The 27,481-nt window shown below is 50.1% G+C and overlaps 1 protein-coding gene across 1 annotated transcript in view; it reads left to right on the forward strand.

The window, feature by feature from the left end:
- HERC2 (HECT and RLD domain containing E3 ubiquitin protein ligase 2) overlaps nucleotides 1–27,481 on the forward strand; it is a 1,611,099-nt gene that overhangs the window by 1,272,652 nt on the left and 310,966 nt on the right. Inside the window, 2 exon segments of the mRNA XM_078658234.1 lie at nucleotides 21,798–21,975; nucleotides 23,278–23,439. Coding sequence (XP_078514360.1) covers nucleotides 21,798–21,975; nucleotides 23,278–23,439 — 340 coding nt within the window.

The following is a 27,481-nucleotide window of genomic DNA, read 5'->3' on the forward strand; positions in this document are numbered from 1 at the left end:
CCACGGAAGGGGCGGTCCCACACGTGCTGCCAGCCACGCGCCGCAACAGACTTCTCAACGCGGCGGCGGCCGTGGAAACCGCCGTGGTGGCGAACGGGGACAGAGGCGAGGTCAGACCACACCTCTCCCCGCAGCATCCGCCTCTAAATCCTCCTAGTCCGTGCTTTCAGGCCCATGTGACGCCGGTGGGCGGCAGGGTTCGCCATCACCTCTCCCACTGGCGCACGATAACATCGGACAGGTGGGTGCTGCAGCTCGTCCGAAGGGGCTACTCCCTCCCCTTCGAGACCACTCCTCCAGCCATGCCACCGCAGAACCACCGTGTGTCGGGAGACCACTTGACGCTTCTGCAGGAGGAAGTTACGGCCCTCTTGGCCAAGGGGGCCATCGAGCGCGTTCCTGGGCCAGAAGTAGGATGTGGTTGCTATTCCCACTACTTTCTGGTGCCCAAGAAGGACAAAGGGGGCCTACGTCCTATCTTGGATCTACGGAACGTCAACGGCTTCCTCCGGAAGGAGAAGTTCAAGATGTTGACTTTGGCTCAGGTCTTGGCTGCTCTAGACCCACTAGACTGGATGGTAGCGTTGGACTTGCAGGATGCGTATTTTCACATCCCCGTCCTGCCGGCCCACCGGCGTTACCTGCGGTTCACGGTAGGCCACGAGCACTTTCAGTTTATCGTGCTCCCATTCGGCCTTACCAGCGCCCCACGGGTCTTCACAAAGGTGTTGGCAGTGGTCGCAGCCCATCTGCGCCGGTTGGGGTCTCAGTCTTCCCCTACCTGGACGACTGGTTGTTGAAGGCGGGCTCGCCCCAGACAGTCGTCCACCACCTTCAGATGACGGCAGACCTCTTGCACGAGCTGGGGTTTTCCATCAATGTGCCGAAATCACACCTGTGTCCCTCTCAAAAGCTCCTTTTCATCGGAGCGGTTCTTGACTCGGCGCAGTTTCGGGTTTATCCTCCGGAACGGCGAGTCCGGGATATACAGGCTTTGATTCCCATCTTTCAGCCGTTATCCCGGGTTTCGGTCAGGTTGACGCTGCGGCTGCTGGGGCTGATGGCTTCCTGCATCCTTCTGGTGCATCACGCCCGGTGGCGGATGCGGGCTCTGCAGTGGGACCTGAAGTTTCAGTGGGCCCAGCATCAGGGCAACTTGTCCGACCATGTCTTGATCTCGGAGGGCACTGCGAGACAACTGCAGTGGTGGCTTACGGACCGCGATTGGGTCAGAGGCAGATCCCTCTCCCTTCCCCAACCGGAGCACGTGGTTGTGACGGACGCGTCCCTCCAGGGCTGGGGAGGCCACTTGGGAGAGGCGGAGATCAGAGGCATCTGGTCTCCGGCGGAGTCCCGGCTCCATATAAACCTGTTGGAGCTGCGGGCGATCCGTCTAGCACTGAAGGCATTCCTCCCTTTTGTCAACGGGAGTGTGGTGCAGGTGTTCACGGACAACACCACCGCCATGTGGTACTGCAACAAGCAGGGCGGAGTGGGGTCGTGGACCCTTTGCCAGGAGGCTCTGCGTCTCTGGCAATGGCTGGAACGTCAGAGCGTGACTCTGACGGTTCAACACCTGGCAGGTTCTCTGAACGCCAGGGCGGACGAACTCAGCCGTCGGTGCTCGGTGGATCACGAATGGCGTCTGAACTCGGACGTGGCGCACGGCCTCTTTCTGAAATGGGGAGAGCCTTGGTTAGATCTATTCGCCACAGAAGAGAACGCGCAATGTCATCAGTTCTGCGCGTTGGAGTTTCCAAGACGGCACTCGCACGGCGACGCCTTTCGGCGCGCGTGGAGTTGCGGTCTGTTGTACGCCTTTCCGCCTATACCACTTCTGCCCAGAGTGCTGAAGAAGATCAGGCGCGATTGGGCCCAAGTTATCCTTGTGGCTCCGGACTGGGCTCGAAGGTACTGGTATCCCGAGCTACTTAGCATGTCAGTCGGTCCCTCGATCCGCCTGCCCCTTCGGGAGGACCTTCTGTCGCAGCAGCAGGGGACGGTCCTCCACCCGAACCTGTCCAGTCTCCACCTCCATGCGTGGAGATTGAGCGGCGACAGTTGAGGCCATTTGACTTGCCTCCTGAAGTTTGTGATGTGATTCTGGCAGCCAGGCGTCCCTCCACAAAGTCGGTATACGCCTGCCGGTGGAACAGATTTGTGGCATGGTGCACAGCAAAGGCTGTGGACCCTCTTTCTGCCCCTCTCTCCGAGGTTCTCCTCTTTCTTCTCTCTTGCCCAGCAGGGCTCTGCTCTGGGCACTATCAAGGGCTACCTTTCTGCCCTTTCGGCCTTTCTAAGGCTGCCTGATCAACCTTCTTTGTTCAAGTCCCCTATTGTAACGAGATTCTTGAAAGGCATCACGCACATGTATCCACCTGTTCCGTTTGTGATGCCTCAGTGGGACTTGAACCTAGTTCTGACCTTCTTGATGTGTGCTCCCTTTGAGCCACTTCATTCCTGTCCTCTCCGTCTCCTGACTTTAAAGACGGCCTTCCTGGTTGCCATCACCTCTGCCAGGAGAGTGAGTGAGCTCCAGGCTCTTTCTGTCAAACCTCCTTTCATGTCCATTCATCCAGACAAGGTGGTTCTGAGAACTAGACCTTCTTTCCTGCCCAAAGTAGTCTCTGCTTTTCACATCGGGCAGTCCATCACCTTACCCTCCTTCTTCCCGCCTCCGCATCCTTCAAAGGATGAAGAGCGGCTCCATCGTCTGGACCCAAAACGTCCGCTTTCATTTTATATGGCTCGCACTCGCCAGTTCCGGGTGGATGACCAACTGTTTGTTGGCTACGTGGGTGCGAAGAAGGGACGGGCGGTGTATAAGCGGACCATCTCTCGGTGGGTCGTCCTGTGCATCAAAGCGTGCTACTCTTTGGCTCGGAAGGAGCCTCCTGTTGGGCTGAGGGCCCATTCCACTCGGGCCACGGCGGCTACTACTGCTCTGGGCCGGGGAGTCCCCTTGCAGGACATTTGTCAGGCGGCTACGTGGGCCTCGCTGCACACGTTTGCGAGGCACTACTGCCTGGACAGTCAAGTCCGGAGGGATGGCTTCTTTGGCCGTTCTGTCCTCCAGGACTTTCTGGTGTAAGCTGTATTGGTTCGCAGACCCACCACCGGGGTTGGTATTGCTGGGGTATCTATTCTAAGGTAAGGAATCTAATACTAACCTGTTTCTTTCAGATGAACAAGTTACTTACCTTCGGTAACGATATATCTGTAAGAAACAGTAGTTAGTGTTAGATTCCTTACTGCCCCACCCATCCTCCCCGTTCTGCGAACTGATACATAGGGTTAAGGTCATCCCCTTCAGGGCCCTAGTTTCGCATGGCACCAGTGTTGGTTCTTACATGGCTCTGCGTGTTCTGGCGCGGAAAAGCTGTGTGCAAAGAACGGACGTCAGCGCGCGGAGGCGGCGTCTATATACTCCAGCGACGTCATCACGGCACACGACGCCAACGACGGACGCGGAGCCGCAGGGGACGCCTGCAGACGACGCCTACCGACGCGCAGGGGTACTGCTACGCAAAAGTTTCCGGATCCAGACTGACGCCTGGGGATATTCTAAGGTAAGGAATCTAATACTAACTACTGTTTCTTACAGATATATCGTTACCGAAGGTAAGTAACTTGTTCATATGCACTACTGCACAACACTCTACACTTCGAACATAGTGGTCAGGGGGATAATTTAAATATGTTGGTATGTGATTTTGACCTCCAATCAGCGATGGGTAAATTGGACCCAGTCCAGAGAGATCTTACTCCCACCATTAAAGGGATTGGTAGTGACTCTTTTATTGATTTCATTCTAGTCTCTACACCTCTTTTCCATATGATCTCTACTGTTTGTATCCAAGCAAGTATTTTAGTGATCATAATCTCCTATGTCTAAAAGCTAGTTGGCCCTTATTGAGCTTGAAGCAGGGGAACAGGGGCGGAGGTGTGTTACTGCGACTGATGGGGGTAGAAGGCTCAAATGGGCACAGATTATTCCAGGCTCCTTTCATGATATGTTCCTAGTCAAATGTCAGAAAGAGATCCAGATCTGTCTGGCTACATCGGGGCAGCCGGATGTGGCTATTGCTAAAGCTTTCAAATCTATTTCTTGCTCTGTTGCTGATCTAAGGACGGTTTCCTGCCCTACTAGCCAATGAGAACGGGCACCAAGATGGTTCGACACAGTTTGCTCTTGTGCGGCTAGAAGGCTTAAGGAAGCACTGCATTGAGGCCTGGTTAAAACCCAAAGAATGTAGTACAAAGTAGCCCTTAGAAAGCGCAAGGTAGCTTTGAAGGAGGATGCTTGGAGCAAGCTCATAGAGGCTAGCACTAGGAGAAGTAGCTCCAAGTTCTGGAGCATCCCACCAAACAAAATCTCCGGGAGATGTTGGCTGGGTATGCTAAGGACCACTCATCTGAAAATAGTGAAGACCAGTCAGATGAGGAAGAAGAGAGAGAGTATGATCAGGTAGATCAACCTCCCCCACTTCTTAGGGAGAAAAGGGTCCCAGTGGCCCTGACTCCAATAATCAACCTCTCAGTACCTAGACCACACACAGGTGAGTCGGGCACTACTGAGGACAATGAGGAAAGCCTCAATGAGGAGAACATCCTGCTAGGCAGGCTGACCAAAAGATTAGACCTAGAGACCAGACTCCTGGCTATAGAAAAAGAAAGAGCAGAGATGGACCTAGGACTCATCAATGAACCACCTGCCTCCCTAGATCTCTGTGGTAAACCAACAGACCAAAGCAAAACTGTACCCAAGCACACTCTTTTCAGAGTTTAGAATTAGCACAAAAAGTAGAACAAATCAGTAAACTTTTTTTCTTTATTTTTCTCTTTTCTTTTTAATCAGTCTTCCTGATGTCAGTTGTTCAGGTTTTCCAAGCCAACACGTGTTTCGTCGCCTCTTGCAATTTAGTACATGTGACTTGTTCACGGCTGCATGTATTCTCAGTAATGTATTTTCTTGTGTGGCGATAATGTTCCCATGGCGTGAGGAGTAATCATCAAGATTCAATCTTCAAATTTGTTTAGGTCCCCTCCGATGCTCGGTGTTCCAAGTCTATCTTGAGTCTCATGGGCGCTTCCTCGCTTCGCTGTCCCTCACGCCGGTCACTCGTGTGCGAGTAAGAATTGGTGGCTCCTCAGCTGGCTGAACAGAAGGTGGAAGAAAAGTGTTCACTACCAAGTGTAGTGACCCCTCACCTTTAAACAGCAGACAGGCCCCCAGATCCAAAGAAGCCTATAAGTTAGCTACTTCACCTACCAGTGAAGAGCTAAAGGTGTGGTTCTGAGCACTGACAGCTGCCAGCAGCCTCTGCTGGGTGTTCGCCTTCATGGCAGCACTGTTCTTCACATGGTGGCCTAGCCCCCTGCCAAATAGCAAGTTAAGCCCCCTCACCCTATTGGTCATGGTGGGGTTGCTCAATCTGTGGTTGACCTCTGTGGGTAAGCTGGGCTTTGCCCTAGCTAAGTTAGAATTTGCAGAGGTAGGCACCTCTGAGCCCAAACTGAAAAGATGGGGTGAAGACACTAAAGAGCTAGGAGAGGAGCATTTGGAATTTGGTCCTGAAACTGTTGAGGTAGGCCAGCTCCCCAAAGGGACTGACCTGGACAGAAGAATGTAAAAGCAGAGTAGGCCCTGCAACTTTCAAACCACTTCCTCTAATCCTCCTCACCTGAAAGACTAGGAAGACCCTCTCAGCTTTGGCTGAGTCTACTGCCCTTTGGGCTGGGGGGCTTGTGTAGGAAAGTGATTTTCTGTTGCAGTACCCCCCCCCCCACCACCTTTTGCCAGACTACCGATGCACTTTCACTTAATGTGCCCTGGGTCCCTTCCAATCAGGTTTCCAAGGCCTGTATTCTTCCCCAAAAGTAACCCAATTGGCATCCCTGGTAAATGGTACCACAGGTACCCAGGGCACTGTGACCAGGGAAGACCTCTAAGGCCTTATTAGAGGCCTTGTACCTCTACACACACACACACACACACACACACACTGCCTTTGCAGGCTGCGTGTTTTGGTGCAGAACAAAGTGAAGAGTCGACATGGCGTAGATAAGTCACCCCTCTAGCTGGGTGCACTATTTCAGTGTTGAGGGTAGAGGTGCATGAATCCTGCGCCCCTACAGTGTCTGAGTCAATTCTTAGACTTGGACATTGTAAGTGCAGTACTGCCATTAAGAATATATGGTGCTGGGAGTGTGCAATTCGGAACTCCATAGCACCATAATGGTTACACTAAAAACTGAGGAGTTTGGTATCAAACTTATAAGCACATTAAACCCACACTGATGCCAGTGTGGGATATAATGAAAAATGCACAAAGAAGGCACCTTAGAGTTGCCCCTAAAAACTAACCTGCCACTAGTGTCCAGGCTGAGTGGCTGCTTTCAGCTGCCACCACCAGACATGTTTCTGGACCCCTGGGTCGAGAGCCTGCTGCTCTCTGGAGCCTGAAACAATGCATATCCTGGGACAAGGTGCCATGCCTCCTACCCCAGGATAGGCCGGGTTCACGGAGGGGAAGCTTCAAAGGCTTGCCGCCTTTGTGAGCTTCCCCAGACCACTTGCAGCTTTCAGCAACTGGTCCCTACTGGTTCTGACCTCCACTTTGGGCAGGAGAACCGGCAGGAAAAACACGTGAGGAAGAGAGGTGTGCCCACCTCTGCCAACTCCACCCCTCCGGTGGGGGAGACGTGGTTAAGTACAACTCTGTCCCTGCTATCTTGCAGATGGGGGGACTCAGCCAACCAGGGCAGGTTCATGCCCACCTCCGACTGGAGGGTGGCATAGTAGGGGGTGTACCCACCCCAGGGAAGTGTCCCATTGGTCCCTGCCATTGACCTACCTGTAACGCCCCTAAATCTAATATTTAGGGGCACCGCTGAACCTTGCTTCCTCATACTATCCAGAAAGTTGGCCCAACCGCTACCAGGAGCTGGTAATAAGATCTGACCCCAAAAGACACCCCTGAACCCGACAACCCACATCCTTGGGTGGCTAAACTGACGGTGCCTAACCAACCCCTAACTTGCCAACTTACCTCTCAACTTGGTGGTCACTCCAAGGAGAATTTCGTCCCCAAGCCTGCAGTGCCTTTGCAAACTGGAGGTTCCTCATTAAACACAACAGGGCGCCCAACGTCAAAACAGCACCCTGCACCCGGCCGCCCTAGTGCCGCTGAGGTGCACCTTTTCGGCTACTTTGTTTCCCCATTTGCCCTGGGCTAAAGTCCAGGAGCTTTGCTCCCACAAGAAAGTGGCCTGCTTGTCAGCAGCCACCAACCGGAGGACCCCTATCCCCCATTGGATAACATGACGCCTCAGAACTCTGCACCCAGCCACCCTAGTGCCGCTGAGGGTGTTACTAAAGTGCATCTTTGACCCTGGGGACCTCAACTCCCACTACCAAATACTTAACTCAAAACCGATAACACTATTTTTTTCCATAGGATAACATTGACTGTTTTTCTGTGAATAGTTTTAAGTGTGGAGTTGGAGAAACTAAAGAAATTCTTTAAAATTGCATAATCTAACAAAAACTGTTTTACTTACCTGTTTTCAGGAAATGTCCCAGAGTATTATCTAGGTATACTATTCTGTGTAAGCCTAGTAATCTCAAAAGTTATTTACCTGCTATTATACAAAAAACATTCAAAAGGGGAGAGCGCTATCATTGATGGCTGGCCATAGAGCTGAGCGCCGCCAAAGGGTATTAGAATTGGAAGCCGAGATCCTACGCCTAGACGCTGATATTTCTTGAGTCCCGGACCCTGACACTCAGCACCGACGTAATATGAAACAACAGGTTTACAAACAATTGCTCCTAGAGGACGCCAATAGACGTGCTCTGGCCACCCGACATCGTATATACAAACAAGGGGAACGCACTGGCAAACAACTGCCGTGGCTAGAGCGTAAGGAGCAATCTGCGAGGTGGGTGCGTGCTATTAAGGGATCCAAGGATGTTCTCATTACGGACCCTTGGGGCATCGCCGAGGCCTTTGTGAGCCGCTATAAGACAGTGTATGATCGCCCACAAGACTCTCAAGCTTCAAAGGCGGCAGAACTCCTGGCAACTATCAGTGTGACTGGCCTCTCGGAGCAAGATAAGGAGGTATTAGACGTAGACTTGTCAGTTTAGGAAATTCAGAAGGCAATCCAAGATATTCGGGCAGGTAAGGCGATGGGCCCGAACAGCCTCCTGATCGAACTATTCAAACCCATAGCTTCCAAACTTGCACCACATTTACTGAAACTATGCAATAAAAGTTGTGATAATGCTCTCCTCCCGAATGATATTCGCGAGGCCACCATTGCAGTCATCCACAAACCAGGTAAGCCGGTAGATGAGTGTGCCTCGTATAGGCCCATTTCCCTGATAACAGAAAAGGCCAAAATTCTAGCCAAACGTTTGGCGAACCGCCTACTCCCCTGTCTCATGGCCCTGATTCACCCGGATCAGTCGGGATTAATTCCAGGTCGGAACACTGCACGCAGTCTACGTTGTGTGCATGGTGCACTGGGCCGAGTAAACACACTAGAAGAAGGAGTGATTCTTTTGGCGCTTGACACCAAAATGCCGTTTGACACCATGGTGTGGGAATACTTGTTCGCAGCTCTTGGCCGCTTCGGACCCAAATTTATTGGATGGGTTAAATTGCTTTACACGCAGCCCATGTCTCAGTAAACAATCATTGTTCCACTCCGTTCCCCCTGTGTCGGGGCACAAGGCAAGGCTGCCCCTTGTCGCCACTCCTTTTTGCCATGGTTCTAGAGCCACTGGCGGTTTGGATAAGGGGAGACCCGGGCATTAGAGGCATTTGATGGACGAATAACCACGAAGACCGCATATCGCTGTACGCAGATGATATTTTGCTCTATCTCGCTTCGCCGACGCACTCCTTGCACCGTGTGCTCCACATTTTTCACATCTTTGGTGCACACTCTGGGTACCAGATAAACTGGTCTGAATCCCAGATGTATCCCCCCTCGGGAAAGCCACCACAGAGTCCCCGAGGATACGATATTCCGGTGGCCTCACAGGGTTTTCGTTACCTAGGAATTTTCATCACTATCAACCCCACACTCTTCTTTGAAAGAAACCTAATCAAACCGTTAGAGGTTTCGCTCAGATGATACACATTGGAAAATGCTCCCCCTTACCTTGCTAGGGCGTGCGTCCTTATTCAAAATGCTTTCTCTACTGTGGTTTCTGTACGCGCTACAAAACACGACCTTCCAGGTATTGGGCTCCTACTTTTTGCAGATTGATGCTACAGTACGAGATTTATTGTGGGACAAAAGACCACATCGCATTGCCATGGCAAAGCTTACTATTGGATGGTACGATGGAGGGATAGGTCTGCCAGATGTGCGCCTCTAATATCAGGCCTCACAACTGACGCCTATCAAACAATGGGTCTTTGGGCGCCATTATGACCCCAGCTTTCGCACTGACCACTGGCTATTAGGGAAAGGGGGCTACAACAGAGCACTGTATATGAATCACAAGAAATTGTGTTTGACCGATCCTACGGCGTGTACTGTAGAATTGTGGCATGGAGCGCAGAGGCGTATGGCTGGCTGGGCCGCCTCACAAAAGCTACCCCCCTATGGGAACCGGACATTCTGGGACGGCTTAGTGCCTGTTCTGGCTTTGATAAGTGGGATATGATCGGGATCTCCACGGTGAGCGATTTGTGGGTTAAGGGCAAGAAGGCATCGTTATCAGATCTTCAAACTAAATATCAGCTAGCGCCGACAGAGAGATTTCACTACCTTCAGATCAGCCATGCCATTGACTCCGCCCTCCCTAAAGATACTCCCCTTCCAGACTATTCTCCCCTGGAAGACAGGCTCTTGCTGGATCCTATGCTTTGCAAAGCCATCTCTCTCACATCTCTCTCACATACAAGAAGTTGATTAACAACCGAGCCGATCCAATGTTGAGGCTGAGGGCATCTTGGGAGGCTGAGTTGGGGGAGCTACCCAACGAAGCCTGGCTAGAGGCGCTGTCTTCGCCCCGGGATGTAGCAATCCGCACATAGTATATTTTGAAGCCACAGTGCTACACCGACTAGGCAGGCGATCTGATGATCGCTGCCTCCGGCACTGTAACCAAACAGGAACGTTCCTACATATCCTATAGGACTGCCCTCACATACAACAATACTGGACAGATGTCACCAGACAGTTGACTAGAACCTGTGAAAAACCTATCCTCCCAATCCCCACACTGTGTCTCCTCAATATCTGGGAAGCAACGGACCTCCACAAGCCGAACAGTCATGGGCCAAGATGGCGTGGAGTATAGCGAAATAAAACATTGCTCATGCCATGATTGCTGAAAAAACAGTATATAAAGTACAGTGACAGTGGTGCCCAAGTAAATGGCATCACAAGTGGGGGCGCTGGAACAAGTTTAGAGGGGAGATGTGTCTCGCCGACAGTAGAACTGAGGAGGGAAAGAATGCTGAGACTAGGGGAAGATGTTGCTGAGATATTAGCACAAGCAGAGGACAATTAGAAATAGATGTGTATCACTGAAGCTTCCTGACCCGAGAGCATGTAAGCCACCCACCTGTAGTTTATTATGTTATTATTGGAATGTACTGTCCTGGACCTCTGCCGGATTTATGATGGGAAAACAATACTGTAATCTTTTGAACACCTGTACACAAGCTGTCAATGCAATGTCCTTACGGCTGCTTTTGTTTCTAATAAAAATTGTTTTAAAAAAATAAATAAATCCTATTCAAGTATATATATACTGCATTTGCGAAGTATTGCATTGCTCTGCACCATATTGTAAATCAAACCAAAGTGCATATATACAATTATCATTCAAACTGTATTTCAATTGCATTACTACTGTAAAGTATTTATTGCTTACCTGTGCCAGGCTTGCTTGGTTCTAGAAAATAAAATAACTAAAATAATATTTTTATACAAAAACAATTGGTCTGAAGTACCGTCTTTGAGTGTGTGAATTCATTTGCTGACTGGGTGTGTACAACAAATGCTTAACACTGTCCTCTGGTACTGCCTAACTGCTCAACCACAAATAGAGAGTGAGGTGCTATCTAACTTTACCTCTGCCTACCTTTGGGAATCCACTGGACTCTGTGCACACTATACCTCACTTTTCTATATTATATACAGAGACAGCTTTCTACAGCTAGGGGCTCATTAGTAAATCAAATATGCCAATCAGCGAGAAACCAATAATACTGTGTTTGAGAGGAAAGAGGATATGCACTTTAGCACTGGTCAGCCATGGTAAAGTGCCCACATTCCTAAATCCAACAAAAAGGTGGTCAGAAAAATTCAGGAGGAAGGCTAAATGTTTGAGGAAAACCCTGCAAAAAGGGCCAGGTTCAACACAAACCTATTTCAAACACAAATATAAATAGAAAGCAGTTTTAAATGTGTTCTAGAGCTGTTTGATGACTAACAATTACAATAAACAAAGAAAGAAAAGGTTCAGTTACAAATGAATACATACAACAGCGGCGGCTCCTCCTTAATGGCAGAGGAGGAGCGTCTGCCCACTCCAGATGAAAAATAAAATGATGATAAAATAATTTTATTATAGTTTTGTTTGACAGCAAATGCTTCTGAGTTTAGGGCGGGGCTATTATCTAAGGACATACAGCAGCACTGTAAGTGCACATGTTGGTTTGGTCAGCCTTCTTAGGTTGGCCAAATTGACATGTGCACTTGGATTTCTCCAACCTAGCTGTAGTGTACTGCTGGGTGGAGAAAAAGCACAGACTCCCAGTCCCTTAGTGAGCGCCCAACCAGGCCACTCAGACCAATCCTGTTGTTGCTGTCATGCTGAGTAATTTTTAGATCTGAAAGAAACACGTTAATTATAGATTCCTTACCTTAGTATTACCCCCAGGTGTCAGACTGGATCCGTAAAGTTTTTTCGTCAGCAGTACCTCTGCGCTCCAGAAGGTGGCTTCGGTCGGCTCCTCGTCAGTCGTGGGCGCCGGTATGAAGTCGCGGCAGCTACTTAGACGACGCCCTCGTGCGCCGACGTCCGTTCGTTCTTTTTCCGCTCCAGCAGATCCAGGAAGAGCGGTAGCTCAGTCTTTTTTTGACTGTTTTTTTGTCGACTCCGAACAGGTGCACGAGGGATGCTCGGTTTCAAGGCCTGCGGTTCCTGTAACTGACTGTCGATGACCGATCTCTACAGCGTGTGCCTCTTTTGCCTGGAGCGAGACCATGACCCCAAGTCGTGCTCTGACTGTCGGTCGATGGCGCCGAAGACTTTGCAGGAGCTGTCCCGAAAGCTGCTTGAATGCCAACAGTCGGCACCGTGCTGTTCGAGGTCCCAGTCGAGAGGGAAGTAGAGAGGGTGGTCAAGGAGCCACTACCATTCAGGTTCCAAATCATCGAAGTCTTCGCACTCTGGGTCGGGTAATTCGAAGCATAAGAAGAAGTCGAAGAAGCATTGTCGCTCTTCGACTTCTACTCGTTGGTTGGCTGATCCGACGAGGCACGCGGGTGGTGCCACTCCCGTGGCTCAGTGCGCAGAGCTGAAGGGTCGACTCTGAGCTTCCCTCCCTTTCCGGGACCCAGAGCTACCCCTGCCCAGCTTCATACGTTCTACGAGGCGATGCATGCCATCTTTGGGCGGACCAACCCCGTTGGCACACCTTCGGGCCCTGCGGAGTCGGTTGGGGGGCCTAGGTCTTCACTGCCGGCGGCTCTGGCTCCGCAGGCACCCCTTGGATCCAGGCTTGGATCCGGATCTGCACCATTTGACCTTGTTATACCTCCGCTGGCACCGCTTCCTACGGCACCACTACCGCATTCGGCGCCGGTCGGCTCCCCGGCCAACATCGACCCCGGCCTCAATCCTGACGTAGACACAGTGTCGGCCGATGGGTACTTTTGTCCTTGTGTTCCACCCTGGACATTTTCAGCCAGATTGGCAGCAAAAGGAGGGTGAAGAGAACTGGGAGGGGTAAGGTGACCCTTTAACTGACCAGTTGGATACTGAGCAGGACTGGAGAGAGGAACTGGGGGATGCCAGTGGTGGACACTTCTCCCGACCGTGGTTACGGAGGAGGGAGCGTCCTACCCAGTGGTGTCGCGTAGGGCGGCCGATGCTCTCAACCTCGAGCTCCCTACTGTGGCGGTCAGGACTAATCTCCTGACTGAGGTGCTTCAACCGGCAGCGAGCTCTTGGGAGCCCCTGCTGCCATTTAATGAGGCCCTCACTGACGTCCTTTTGGGCATGTGGTCCAGGCCCAACACAGGGCTCCGGTGGACAGCATGATTGCACGACGCCACCGCCCTGCTCCGGGCGACCCCACTTTCCTCTCCGAACACCCCACCCCGGAGAGCTTGGTGGTCTAAGCCTCCACCTCCTTAAGCCCCTTCCCTACCGCTCCTCAGGAAAGGGAATCCAAGAAGCTGGACCACTTTGGCTAGAAAATGTTCTCTTCTGCCAGCCTAGGACTGCGATCCGTAAACACTGCATGTCTCTTGCGCCATTATTCGCACTGCGTTTGGGATACGGTGGCGCAAGTGTTGCCTCAGTGTCCGGAGGAGGCCTGGGCAGTACTCTCCCAGGATTTTGCAGCTGGGAGAGATGCAGCAAAGTTTACGATCCATTGTGGACTGCACACCACCGACTCTCTGGGCAGGACCATTTCCACGTCGGTAGCGCTTCGGCGCTACGCCTGGATGAGGTCCATTGGCTTTTCAGAGGATGTCGAGAACACCTTGACGGACATGCCCTTTGATGGCCGTCGCCTTTTTGGAGACAAAGCAGAAAACGCCCTGGAGTGCTTCAAGGACTCACAGGCTACGGCCAAGTCCTTGGGCCTCTTATCCCATCCGGCGCATCCTGCTTTTTGTTCCTTCCGTGGCTACGGTTGGGGTGCCCCGCCTCGCCCCACCCAGGACCACAGGCCGCAGCAATTTATTCAGCCTTTGTGCGGCCGGGAACGTGGAAATAACCAGCGAGATTCCGGGGGCCAGTGGGTGGGCCAATCTACCAACCCCCCTTCTGCAGTAGCCTCCAAACCCTCCTAGTCCGTCCTTTCAGGCCCATCAAACACCAGTGGGCGGCAGGATTCGCCATCACCTCCCCCACTGGCGCATAATCACTTCGGTCAGGTGGGTTTTGCCGATAGTCCAAAGGGGCTACTCATTCCCCTTCTAGACTACCCCTCCAGCCATGCCACAGCAATACCAGCACATGTTGGAGGATCATTTGACCCTTCTCCAGCAGAAAGTTACGGCTACCTTTGCCAAGGGAGCCATCAAGTGCGTTCCTGTCCCAGAAGTAGGTTGTAGTTATTCCCACGACTTTATGGTTCCCAAGAAGGACAAGGGCCTGCGTCCTATCTTGGACCTCAGGGACGTCAATTGCTTCCTCCGAAAGAAGAAGTTCAAGATGTTGACGCTGGCTCAGGACTTGTCTGCCCTCGACCCGCAAGACTGTATGGTAGCGTTGGACTTGCAGGACGCTTAATTTTTACATCCCCGTCTTGCCGGCCCACTGGCGTTACCTACAGTTCACGGTAGGCCACGAGCACTTTCAGTTTACTGTGCTCCCCTTTGGCCTTACCAGCGCCCCTCGGGTGTTCATGAAAGTTATGGCGGTGGTCGCAGCTCATCTGCGCAGATCAGGGGTATCTGAAAGAAACAAGTTAGTGATAGATTCCTTATCTTAGAATTACCCCAGGAGTCAGACTGGATCCGGAAAGCTTTCGTGTGTCGGAAGGTGCATTGTGCGGCTCTGCGTCTGTCATTGGCGTTGTGGTCGCTGAGATGACGTCGCAGCAGCTACTTAGACACCGTCCTCACGTGCTGAAATCAGTTCTTTCTTTTTCCGCGCCAGCAAGCGCAGATCCGGAGAGAGCGCTGCCCCCAGTCACTTTTTGACTGAGATTTTCGAGGGTTTGTGTCTCTATTGTTCAAGTCGATCAACCCCTGGTGCAGTATGGATGCCTGGGTTTCAAGACCTGCGGGGACTTTCAACGCATGATGTCGGTAACAGACCCGCACTGCGTGTGTCTTTACTGCCATGGAGCGCCACCACGAACCCTAGTCGTGCTCCGGCTTCCGGATCATGGCACCGAAGACTTTGCGGGAGCGGTCCCGAAAGTTGCTTGAAGTCGGGCAGTCGGCTCCATGCTGCTCAAGGTCCCAGTCACGTGGGAGGTCAAGGAACCGGTCGCGGAGCCGCCCCCAGCGTTCATCGGGATTGAAGTCTTCTGACTCAGGGTCAGGTTCGACGAAGCGTTTGAAGAAGCGCCATTGCTCTCTTACTTCCCGTCGCATTGGCGTGACTGAGGGTGCGGGTGGTGCCTCCGGCGGAGCCAACGCAATTGCCGCCGGCCGACCCGCCCTTCCAGGGTGCATCGGCAACTCCGACCCAGCTGCAGGAATTTCTGTCAGCCATGGCCCGCCTCTGTGGGCCATCGGGCCCCGCCAGTGCACATTTGGGCCCCGCAGGCCTGACTGGGGGTTCTAGCCCTTTACTGCCAGCGGCTTCGGCTCCGGCATCGCTGTCGACTCCGGCCCCGGTGCCGCAGGACCCCCATGGATCAAAGCCTGGATCCCGGTTGACCTTGTGACACCTCCAGCGCTGTCAACCCCACCGGCACCAGCTCCGAGATCGTCCAGCACATCGGATGACATCGCCCCCGGTTTCAGCACGGATGTGCATACGGTGCCAGACTGACGTCGCTCGACGCCGATTTCGACGCTGATGGGGGATTTCTATCCCTATGTCCATCCTCCTTATTTTCGGCCTGTTTATCAGCCTTCGGAGGAAGGGGAGAACTCTTAGTGGTCTGAGGACCCTCTCACAGCACAATGTGAGTTTGACCTGGTCTGGGCAGAGGAGTTGGGAGATGCCAGTGGTCTTGATATCTCTCCTGACCTTGGTATGCTGTTTCCTCCTACCGTGGCTACGGGGGTGGGTGCAAGTTACTCAGTGGTGTTGCTTAGGACGGCCGAGGCTCTTCACATCGAGCTCCCTACAGTGCCCATCAGGACTAACCTCTTAGAAGTGCTTCAGCCGGCAGCTACCTCTTCGCAGCCACTGCTGCCTTTCAACAATGCACTTTCTAACTTTCTTTTGGGCACCTGGTCAAGCCCCAACACAGGGGCTCCTGTGGATAGGAACGTGGCCCGACGCCATCGCCCGGCCCCGGGCAACCCCCTTTTCCTTTCCCAACACCTCACCCCTGAGAGCTTCGTTGTCCAGGCCTCCGTGTCCATTAGCGCATTCCCTACTGCACCACCGGACAGGGAATCCAAGAAACTGGAGCAATTTGGTAAGAAGATTTTTTTCTTCTGCCAGTTCAGGGCTGCGGTCTTTGAACACTGCATGCCTCTTGGGCCATTATTCCCACTCTCTGTGGGATACGGTGGTGCGCGTGCTGCCTCAATGTCCGGAGGAGGCCCGGACAGTGCTCTCTCAAGCTGTTGCTGAAGGGAGGGATGCGGCCAAGTTCTCTATTTGTTGTGGCCTTGACACTGCCGACTCGCTGGGCAAGGCGATTTCCACGACTGTGGCGCTCCGTCCCCACGCCTGGCTGAGGACAACTGTTTTTTCTGAGGATGTCCAGAAAAGTATGATGGACATACCCTTTGATGGCTATCGCCTAGTGCGTTGGAGCGTTTTAAGGACTCGCGGGCTACGGCCAAGTCCCTGGGCATTTCCGCCATGTGCCCTCCTCCGCCTTCTGCTTTTTGCTCCTTTCGTGGCCATGGAAGGGGCGCCCTGACACTTTTGTTTCAGAGCCACAGGCCTGCACAGCAACAGTCTCAGCGTGGACGTGGGACCCGCCGAGCTGGGTCAGGGTGCCAGCGGGCGGGTCAGTCCACCTCCAACCCAGCCACCTCTGCCTCCAAACCTTTCTCATCCGTTTTTTCAGGCCCATCAAACACCATTGGGCGGCAGTATTCACTATCACCTCCCCCACTGGCGCACTATCACTTCGGACAGGTGGGTTTTACAAATAGTCCGAAGGGGCTACTCCCTTCCCTTCGAGACTACACCTCCAGCCATGCCACCCCAGTACCACCGCATGTCGGGGGATCACTTGGCACTTCTTCAACAGGAAGTCGCGGACCTCTTGGCCAAGGGGGCCATCGAGCACGTTCCTGCGCCAGAAGTAGGTCGTGATTGTTACTCCCAATACTTTCTGGTGCCCCAGAAGTACAAGGACCTGCATCCTATCTTGGACCTCAGGGACATCAATCGCTTTCTCCGGAAGGAGAAGTTCAAGATGTTAACTCTGGTTCAGGTTTTGTTTGCCCTCGATCCTGGAGACTGGATGGTAGTGTTGGACCTGCAGGACGCATATTTCCACATTCCCGTCCTGCCGGCCCACCGGCGTTACCTGCAGTTTACGGTAGGCCACAAGCACTTTCAGTTTACCGTGCTCACCTTTGGCCTTACCAGCGCTCCTCGGGTGTTCACAAAAGTGATGACGGTGGTCATAGCTTATCTGTGCAGATCAGAGGTTTCAGTCTTCCCCTATCTCGACGACTGGCTGTTGAAGGCGGGCTCGCCACGGACAGTCGTCTCCAACCTCCAGGCTACAGCCGACCTCCTGCATTTGCTGGGGTTCTCCATCAATGAACCTCTCAGAAGCTCCTCTTCATTGGAGCGGTTCTGGATACGACGCACTATGTGATCTATCCTCCCCAACGGCGAGTCCAGGATATTCAGGCTCTGATTCCGATCTTTCAGCCTCTATCCTGGGATTTGGTCAGATTAACCCTGAGCCTGCTGGGCCTCCTGCATCCTGCTTGTTGATCATGCCAGATGGCATATGCGGGCTCTGCACTGGGACCTGAAGTCCCAGTGGGCGCAGCATCACGGAAACCTGTCAGAGTACGTCCAGGTCTCAGAGGGCACTGCACAACAATTACAGTGGTGGCTCACGAATAATAATAATACTGAAACTTGTATAGCGCGATAGCTACCTCAAACAGAGGTGTCCCAGCGCTGTGAGAGGCAGAGATCAGAGTCTTCTGGCCTCCGGCCGAGTCCAGGCTACATATCAACCTTTTGGAGCTTCGGCCGTTCCGACTTGAACTGAAGGCATCCCTTCCCTCTGTCAAGGGGAGAGTAGTGCAGTTGTTCACAGACAACACCACTGCCATGTGGTACTGCAACAAACAGGGCGGGGTGGGGTCGTGGACCCTATGTCAGGAGGCCCTGCGCCTCTGGACATGGCTGGAACATCAGGGCATTTCCCTGGTTGTTCAACACCTGGCAGGTTCACTGAACGCCAGGGCGGACAAACTCAGCCGCAGGTGCATGATGGATCACGAATGGCGTCTTCACTCGGAGGTGGTGGAAGAACTCTTTCAAAAGTGGGAAGAGCCTTGGTTAGATCTCTTCTCCACTGAAGAGAACGTGCAATGTCAGCAGTTCTGCGCGTTGGAATTTCCAAGGCGGCACTCGCTAGGCGACGTTTTTCGTCTTGAGTGGAGTTGCGGTCTGTTGTATGCCTTTCCGCCTATACCACTTCTGCCCAGAGTGCTGATGAAAATTAGTCACAACCGGACCCAAGTCATTCTTGTGGTTCCGGACTGGGCTCGAAGAGTTTGGTATCCCGAGCTACTCAGTATGAGCATTGATCCCCCGATCCGACTGCCTCTTTGGGAGGATCTTCTGTCGTAGCAGCAGGGGACGGTCCTCCACCCGAACCTGTCCAGACTCAACCTCCTTGTGTGTAGATTGAGCAGCAGCAGTTGATTCCTTTCGACTTGCCTCCTGAAGTCTGTGATGTCATTCTGGCAGCCAGGCGTCCCTCCACTAACTTGGTATTCGCCTGCAGGTGGAACAAGTTTGTGGCATGGTGCACAACAAAGGCTGTGGATCCCCTTTCTGCCCCTCTTTCAGAAGTCCTTCTGTTCCTTCTCTCTTTGGCCCAGCAGGGCTCTGCTCTGGGCACTATCCAGGGCTATCTTTCAGCCATCACGGCCCTCCTTCGGTTGCCAGATCAGCCATCTCTTTTCAAGTCCCCGGTAATTAACCGTTTCCCTATAGGCTTGATGCATCTTTTTCCTCCAATCCCCTTTGTTATGCCTCAGTGGAACTTGAACCTTGAGCTAACCTTTCTCATGTGTGCTCCCTTTGAGCCACTGCATAACTGTCCTTTACGCCTTCTGACTCTTAAAACTGCTTTCCTGGTAGCCATCACTTCTGCTAGAAGAGTGAGTGAGCTCCAGGCTCTTTCTTTAAAACCTCCTTTCCTATCTGTTCATCCGGACTAGGTGGTTCTTCGAACCTGTCCTTCCTAAGGTGGTCACTGCCTTTCATATCGGGGAGACCATTACTTTACCCACCTTCTTTCCGCATCCTTCAAAGGAAGAAGATAGGCTCCACCGTTTGGACCCAAAACGTGAGCTTTCCTTCGATCTGGATCGCACAAAACAGTTCCTGTGGATGATAAATGTTTTGTCGGTAATGTGGGTGCAAAGAAGGGTCGGCTGTACACAAACCCACCATTTCTCGATGGGTCGTGTTGTGTATTAAGGCTTGTTACTCTAGCTAAAAAGGAGCATCCAGTCGTTCTACACGCTCACTCCGCCAGGGCGACGGCAGACACTACTGCCTTAGGAAGGGGAGTGCCTCTGAATGACATATGTCAGGCAGCCATGTGGGCATCGCTGCACACGTTCAGCAAACAGTACTGTCTGGACAGTCCAGTCCGGAGAGACTGCTCCTTTGGCCGTTCTGTTCTCAAGGATTTTCTGGTGTGATCTTGGTTCGCAGACCCACCACCGGGGTTGGTATTGCTGGGGTATTTATTCTAAGGTAAGGAATCTATAACTAACGTGTTTCTTTCAGATGCACAAGTTACTTACATTTGTTAACGATATATCAGTAAGAAACATTAATTAGTTATAGATTCCTTACCGCCCCACCCATCCTCCCTGCAAACTGATTTCTAGGGTTAAGGACATCCTTTCAGGGCCCTAGTTTTGTGCACCAGTGGTCAGTGTCTTGCATGGCTCTGCGTTTCTGGCGCGGAAAGTCGTGTGCAGAAGTAACAGCACGCGAGTGCGGCATCTAAGTAGCTGCCGCAATGTCATCCCGGCGACCACGACGACGTACGCGAAGCCGACCGACGCCACCTTCCGACGAGCAGAGGTACTGCTTACAATAAAACTTTCCGGATCCAGTCTGATGCCTGGGGGTAATTCTAAGGTAAGGAATCTATAACTAACTGATGTTTCTTACAGATATATAGTTACCGAAGGTAAGTGATTTGTGAATCTCGCCTAGGCAGCGCTTGCGCTGTCTCTTCAAGACATGCTGTATCCAGGTTATGGGCATAATGCTTTGCCCACGTTCAGGCCATCTTTTTAATTGGCTCCTGTCCTTTGTAAATGGTGGCTTTTCATTGGTCAATAGTCTTAGTAGCCCCTCCTTAGTACCATCTTATTTCTTCTTGTAACCTTCCATGACAGCACCACCTGTTACATGTATTGTTACTCCTTAGGTTTCAATTACAGCTTCAAGGCACTAATTTCTTAAAAGGCTTCAGGCAAGACACACACTTGGTCCTAAGCTAGGTTGGTAGTGGTTACTTCACTCACTGGAACATCTCACATTTATATGAGACCGTATATAAATTTACCTTCATCAGCTCCACACATAGTACAACCTAATCCGAAATTAATGTAATAATTATTTTGTCACATTTCAAATCTACTAATTATATATATGGACATAGCTATTTGAATGTATTTGTAGTACTGTCTTGTATGCAATGTATAATGGGTAGGGTGGATTTACCATATCTTCTCCAGGGTGCAGTACCATATGTGACCAAAAGAGGTCCAAAGTGCTGGTCCCTTGCTCACTAGGGACCTCTAGGAGCAGTTTGCAGTACTGCAACTAGACATGCAGTGCTGGTGCATTGCTCACTAGGAACCTCTAGGTGCAGCTTGTGGTACTGCACCGAGACATGCAGTGCTGCTGCTTTGCTCTCTAGGGACCTCTAGGAGCAGCTTGCGGTACTGCACCGAGACATGCAGTGCTGGTGCCTTGCTTACTAAGGACCTCTAGAAGCAGCTTGTTGTACTGCATGTAGTCATGCAGTGCTGGTGCCTTGCTCACTAGCGACCTCTAGGAGCAGTTTTCAGTACTGCACCAAGACATGCACTGCTGGCGCCTTGCTCACTAGGGACCTCTAGGAGAAGCTTGCGGTACTGCACCGTGACATACAGTGCTGGTGCCTTCCTCACTAGGGACCTCTAGGAGCAGCTTGCGGTACTGCACCGAGAAATGCACTGCTGGTTCCTGGCTCGGTATGCAAGCATTTGCAATGCATCAGGTCTTGCATGACTGAAAGTATGAGCTATTGACGTTGCTTAATTATTTGCAATGCCTATACCTCAAACGATCAGTAATGCAAGACAGTAATGCAAGACGTATTGCATTGCAAATGCTTGTTTTTCATATTATTTTTCTGCAGTTGGCGTAGATATTTCTGTAGCAGATGCAGAAACCCATTCTTATCACATTGTCTACCTCAATGCAATTTTAAATATACATGGAAATCCACCACTATTAATTGCATTTTTAGTTTCCCTTCTGTGCAGAGTTTGCACAATTTAGATTCTTTATTAAAATTGATCATTTTCCCCCAAGTTGCAACTGGACGTGGGATGTATAACTATTTTTTTTAATGTTCATTCAACATAGATATTGTTTAGAAACACACTATCGTATTAGCTATTGTTAAAAATAGTTGACCATTTACATTTTGATTCTTTTTCTTAAACAGTCCTTGTGATCGTCCACGTGTGGTGGAGTCTTTGCGGGGTATCGAAGTGGTGGACATTGCTGCTGGTGGAGCACACAGTGCTTGCATCACTTCAGCCGGCGAGCTTTATACGTGGGGAAAAGGTCGATATGGACGCCTGGGGCATGGTGACAGTGAAGATCAACTGAAACCCAAATTGGTGAGCTTACTTAAACATTCATTTGGAGATTTTGAAGACAAAGATGAAACATTGAAATACTTGTCAACACTTTGGGCGACATGTATCAACCAATATTATCAAACGGTGCGAATCACTAAATTCAGCCGTTTCCGAATGCAAAATACCCTTTTAAGATGTATGAAAGGCTTTGGCAGTGCATTGTAGGTAATCGCAATTGTTGCGATTACCTAAAATTACAACTATAAATAGAGAATCACAATTTGTGATTCACTAAGCACACGTACCAAGCCTTTTTTAAGTGCAAACTGTGCATTTAGGAAATGCTTATACTATCGACTCCAAGTTGATGGTAACCCAAGTGCAATTTTTTAAAATGCACAAAAATGCTTTTCTTCAAAGTGCCATGTAGCACACACGTGCACCTGGGGCATGTGTACACTTTACATGTGCACTTTTTTTGGGGTGCTTCAGGGGGGCCTTGGCTTTGCATTACCTGATTTGGGATTACCAATTTGGTAATCGCAAATTAGGTGATGCAAAATCATTCACACCTATGTGCCTAGGCCCATAGGAACGAATGGAGTAGTATTATCAAATAGATATGACCTAATTGTGATTGCAACTCTGTAGGAATCACTATTAGGTAATAGCCATTTTCTTACATATCATTTTGCATTCCTTAAATAGCAGTTACCTAAAGTTCGCTAGTTAGGGAATGCAAAATGGATTTTTGATACATGTGGCCCTTAATGAACACACACTCCTCTCGCGTTTCCTGCTTGTCTGTGTTAAAAATCAGAGTATTACTATCAATAGTCATTTGACTTTTAACAAGCTATATTGAATGAATATTGCTACATTGAATAAACATGTAATTGAGAAATGCAGTGAGTTGAGTATTCCCACATTTGGAGACTTCATAAGGCTGGTACACTGGATTCTTAATGTTTCACTGATTCTCTGAGGTCCTCTTCCTGGTCCCTATCACTTATGTCCAAATTGCCTGCTTCATTTTTGCTTTCAAATTGACCAGCACAGAAGATATAATCTGGTGTGGCAAAGAGTTCTGCTCTCTCCTTTCCCCAAGCTGTAGTCATTTCTCAGTTTTATCTTTTAATTTTGGAGGATTTTAAACATTACTCTTTTTTCTGAAGGCTACAGAGTGTTCATGTATGTGATATTTGTTTTACAAGTTAACTGTGTGGCATTAAACGTAGTAGTAAAGTAATATCAGTAGTTTGATTAATTTCCAGCAGTTAAGCATTAGAACTACAGTTATGTAATCCAAGTGTAAAGTAATGTATCGTGTTCATTCTTCAGGTGGATGCCCTTCAAGGTAGTCGGGTTATTGATATAGCATGTGGCAGCGGAGATGCCCAGACGCTGTGTCTAACTGATGACGATACTGTCTGGTCATGGGGTGATGGAGACTATGGAAAGCTGGGACGAGGTGGCAGTGATGGTTGCAAAGTTCCCATGAAGGTATTGGTATTTGCTAATTATGTTTTTTACGGATCTACTAGGCATCATACTATTCTAATCCACCTGACTACACTAGAAATTATATCTAAATTTAAAATGACATTGTAGAGTTTAATTATGCATCAAATCAAATCAAGGTAGATAATTTGTTGACCCCTTTTGAGCACACAAGTGTGTTGATTTAAAAATTAATTATAGCCAGTAACCCCTTAATCGGATTGAACTAGGTTAAAATGCTTAAAACGTGAGTAGTTTGTTAACTTTGTTTGCAATCTGTCTGTTCCGCTTTTTTATATTGAAAACTCTGTGCTTAGTCTACCTTTGGTCAATTACGCTGCAGTATTTCAAGCTGCTAGCTGTACATGAACCCTAGCCATGAAAGTTCATGCCACCCTATTGAAAGTAGATATCTCTATGGGACTATGGAACCTCAAGACACCCTTTCTAAAACAGCTAGCTCTCTATAGCTATCAAACATCATGCCATCTGTTGGGAAGGAAAATACCTGTGCATGGTTCTGGACATGTATCCCTGCCTTGAGTGCCCAACTGTACTGTCGTCTAAATATCTGATGCTGATTTTTATTCTTATAGGCAAACACAAATCGTGTGTGCATCCTGACATTGGCCTTTCTCACAGATTGTGGTCTTGTTTGACCAGGAACGAAGCCCAAACGCTACCCTTGTAGTGGTGAAAGGTTACTGCCTTCACCAAGAGTTAAGCAGTGCGGTAGTGACAGCAAACCTTGTAGTGATCAGTAGGAGTGGACAGATCCTTTTTTAACCTGTGACACTAGAGTGAGGCCTTCAGGCTCGCTCAGCTTTTTAAAGTTCCGCAGCTGTGTGCTTAACTCATCCTTGTCCTATATCAGTTAGATGAAGAGTGCTGTGCAGCGCTGGATGATGACTCTGCACTGGATATATCTGTGCCTGGGAAGGTTACAGTACATGGATAAAGCCATGCTAGACAGTGCATGCTTGGTGAGTTTGTTTACTAGGTGTATGTAGACCAGAGACTAACACATTACATGAGAGATATAATGCTGTGCAGTGCCTGAGCACTGAAGGCATGTGCTAGGTGCATGTGTGCTTGTGAGCAGTACAATACATGAAGGGCGAAGTTTTGTGCAGTGCACTCATGGGAAATATGTGTACTAGCAGTGGCTGTGTTCGGTGGAGTTGTCTTTTATATCTAAAAAAAACGTCCCAAGTTAGAGAGTCAACCATACACTCCAATGTCCGATAGGCCAAAAGGAAAAAGATCCAAAATTTGGCGTCAGTACGCAGGAATGGTGCTTATATGGAATTCTGCTCTTTCACATCCAGTGCAGTGTATAGTCGCTGCAGAGTCACATGGCACCTCCTGCCCGTATTGGAGCGTTACTGAAGAGTTCTCCGGATCCAGTCTGGTGTCTGGGAATGTTTTAAAGGTGAGGATTTTGCAGTAAGATATTGTATCCACTAGAAAGATTGTTACTAATGGTAAAGGTTTGGGGAGAGGAGTTGACCTAACGGCTAGGGTAATCGACCTCGAATCTGAGGAACTGGGTTCGAGTCTCTGCAACATCTTGTGATTCTGGGCAAATCACTTAATCTCCCTGTGCCTAACAAAAATGTATGTGTCCTCATGTAATGCAACTGGTTGCAATGTAAAGCGCTCTGATACCCGATTCGGGTCAAGTTTGCGCTATATAAAACTCAGTAAAATAAAATATGTTTGCGATAGTACACCATGGCACAATACAGTAAGGATACAGTACTGAGCAGTGCCCAGAGAGTGATTGTGTGTGCTGAATGTAGGTACACATGGGGGAGCACAATACATGTGGACATTATGTGTGCTGTATATGTACACTGAGTGTGAGTGTGCCTGTAATGGTACATTACATGGAGGACCCTGGGCTCCACTTTGGTAAGCCCAGGCCTGCCTGGTAATGACATGAAGTGTAGAGGAATCCGCCCATACAGATTTGTATATTGCTGCATTCCTGTGAGCTGGTTGAGAGACACTGGAGTAGGGAGAAAAGAGAATCCCCATACAGTTCAAAGGGTGCTCTTTGATTCAGTGAGAGATCACAAGGAAGGGGCCTGGACACATCTCTAGAAGTAGATGGCTCTCAAAAGGGAATCAAAAAGTATAGCACTGGGAGCCCAGGACTAACCTTTTGATGTATATATCACTGTGTCTGACATCCAGGTGTGAACTCTAGTCACTCTCATAGCCTGTGTTCTGGGACATTTGACTTCAGAGGAAGAAGAGAGAAGAAAAGTGCACTTTAAAAGAAGCAGAACTCCAACATGTAATTTAAAAGAAAAGACCCAGACCCTAAATTACCTTTGGAATCTGGAAATGGACTATAAGAAGCAGAGGTGGAGACCCCAATAAAGTGTCATCTACTAAGCAGCCAAATGGGCTATGTGTAATGTGGAAGCTCTGCAAGACTTCTGACTGACTGGGGGCTAAGGCCTGCCAATATCCCTGCTGGATGAGGGGACATCACCTGGGGAAAGCAAGACTACCTGCTCTGGAGCTCCTGTGTCTGCCTGCTTGCCAAGACCACTGTGCCCTGTGAGGAAGAGGGTAGCGTTGAGGGGAGCGAGGTTCAGGTGGGCGCCCAGCCAAGTGAACTCCAGGTGCAAGGTGTGAGGAGACTGTAGCTGCGCTGATCGGATTGTTGCCTTTGTGCAAATACCAGTTGGTGACCCCCATATGCCAGGAGAAGGCAGCTATGAAGGTAGCAGTGACAGAGTACTGTGCAGGAAGAGGAAAGCCTGCGCATCGCCGGTTGTGACTACCCCATATGCCAGGAGGGTCCGCCGTTAAGGTTGCTGCGGATACAAAGGGCAGAAACCTGTGTGGAGCCTAGTGACCCCTCAAACCTGGAGGGGTTGTTATGGTATGGACTACCATGTGGTGAGGGTCTGAGCCTGTAGTGTTACAGCTGGTGACACCCAAGTTGTTGCAAAGATGGGACTGTCGCCCGCGAACAGTGAGCCATGACCGGAAGGTCACCACGTGGCATCAAGGAATAAGCCTGATTTGCCTGTGAACTGAGGAGGACACCATTGGTGCATCGCTGCAACACTTGGATCCCAGTCAACAGCAACAAAATCTCTCGCCACCAATCCCCCCTCCTCCCACTCACGTGTGCTCAGGAGAGAACCCTCTAAACAGGACCAAAGCACTGTGAGGGCCAACAGTTGGGGCACTCGCTGGGACACTGCAAGCCCCCTCGCTGCTGGAGCAGTTAAGACTGGTTAGGGGCCTACCGGGTCAGGCCACGGATGACTCTCTTCTAAGGTTACTGCGGTGCCAAAACTCTTGACTAATTTGCTCAGAGTCAGAGTGGACTTTTGAGTTAAGACCTACTAGTGAGCATTCCCTGTATGTGGCCACCAGTGATTGGGGAATATCCCCTACCACATTAAAAAGAGCGAGTGGCATAGGGATATGCTAGTGAAGCAATAGAGCCCCGACCTCAAGGTGAAATGTGTTATTTATATATGTTGTAACACTACTTTTAATGTGTGAAGTTAAAAATAAAATACTTTATGATAAAAATAAGTATTTGACTGGACATTGATTTATTGACACTACTGTATGCTCTTTGAGTCAAGAGTCCTGTTCACTGACCTGTACACTCTCCCCCTGCAAGTGCGTGCCTTGGTTTGCTAAACCATAGCGTTCACTGACAGTGAAGTGTAGAAGGGGTACTTGGCCCAGTTGCTCAGGATCCATAGTAAGTCGTGCCCCGGGACATCAGGAGTAAAAGGCCTAAACTCCCACAGTGGGGCCCTCTATCCCCTTTGTGCACTGTGGCCCTCTGAAAGGGGTTCTGACACATTCTGTTTAAAGTAGCCATCTTTTTGGGGACCATTCGTCCTGTTTAAATTAGCCAGCTCTGTATGAACTCTGGAAATGGAACGTCATGCCACCTTGGTTAAATAGCTCGTTCTGTCGAACTTTAGCTGCGGAGCATTATGTCACCTTTATTTAAGCATCCATCTTTATGGGGACTATAGCAAAGGCAGACACTTTCTCC

The sequence above is a fragment of the Lissotriton helveticus genome, chromosome 8, assembly GCF_964261635.1.
Source record: "Lissotriton helveticus chromosome 8, aLisHel1.1, whole genome shotgun sequence".
NCBI classification, from domain to species: domain Eukaryota; kingdom Metazoa; phylum Chordata; class Amphibia; order Caudata; family Salamandridae; genus Lissotriton; species Lissotriton helveticus.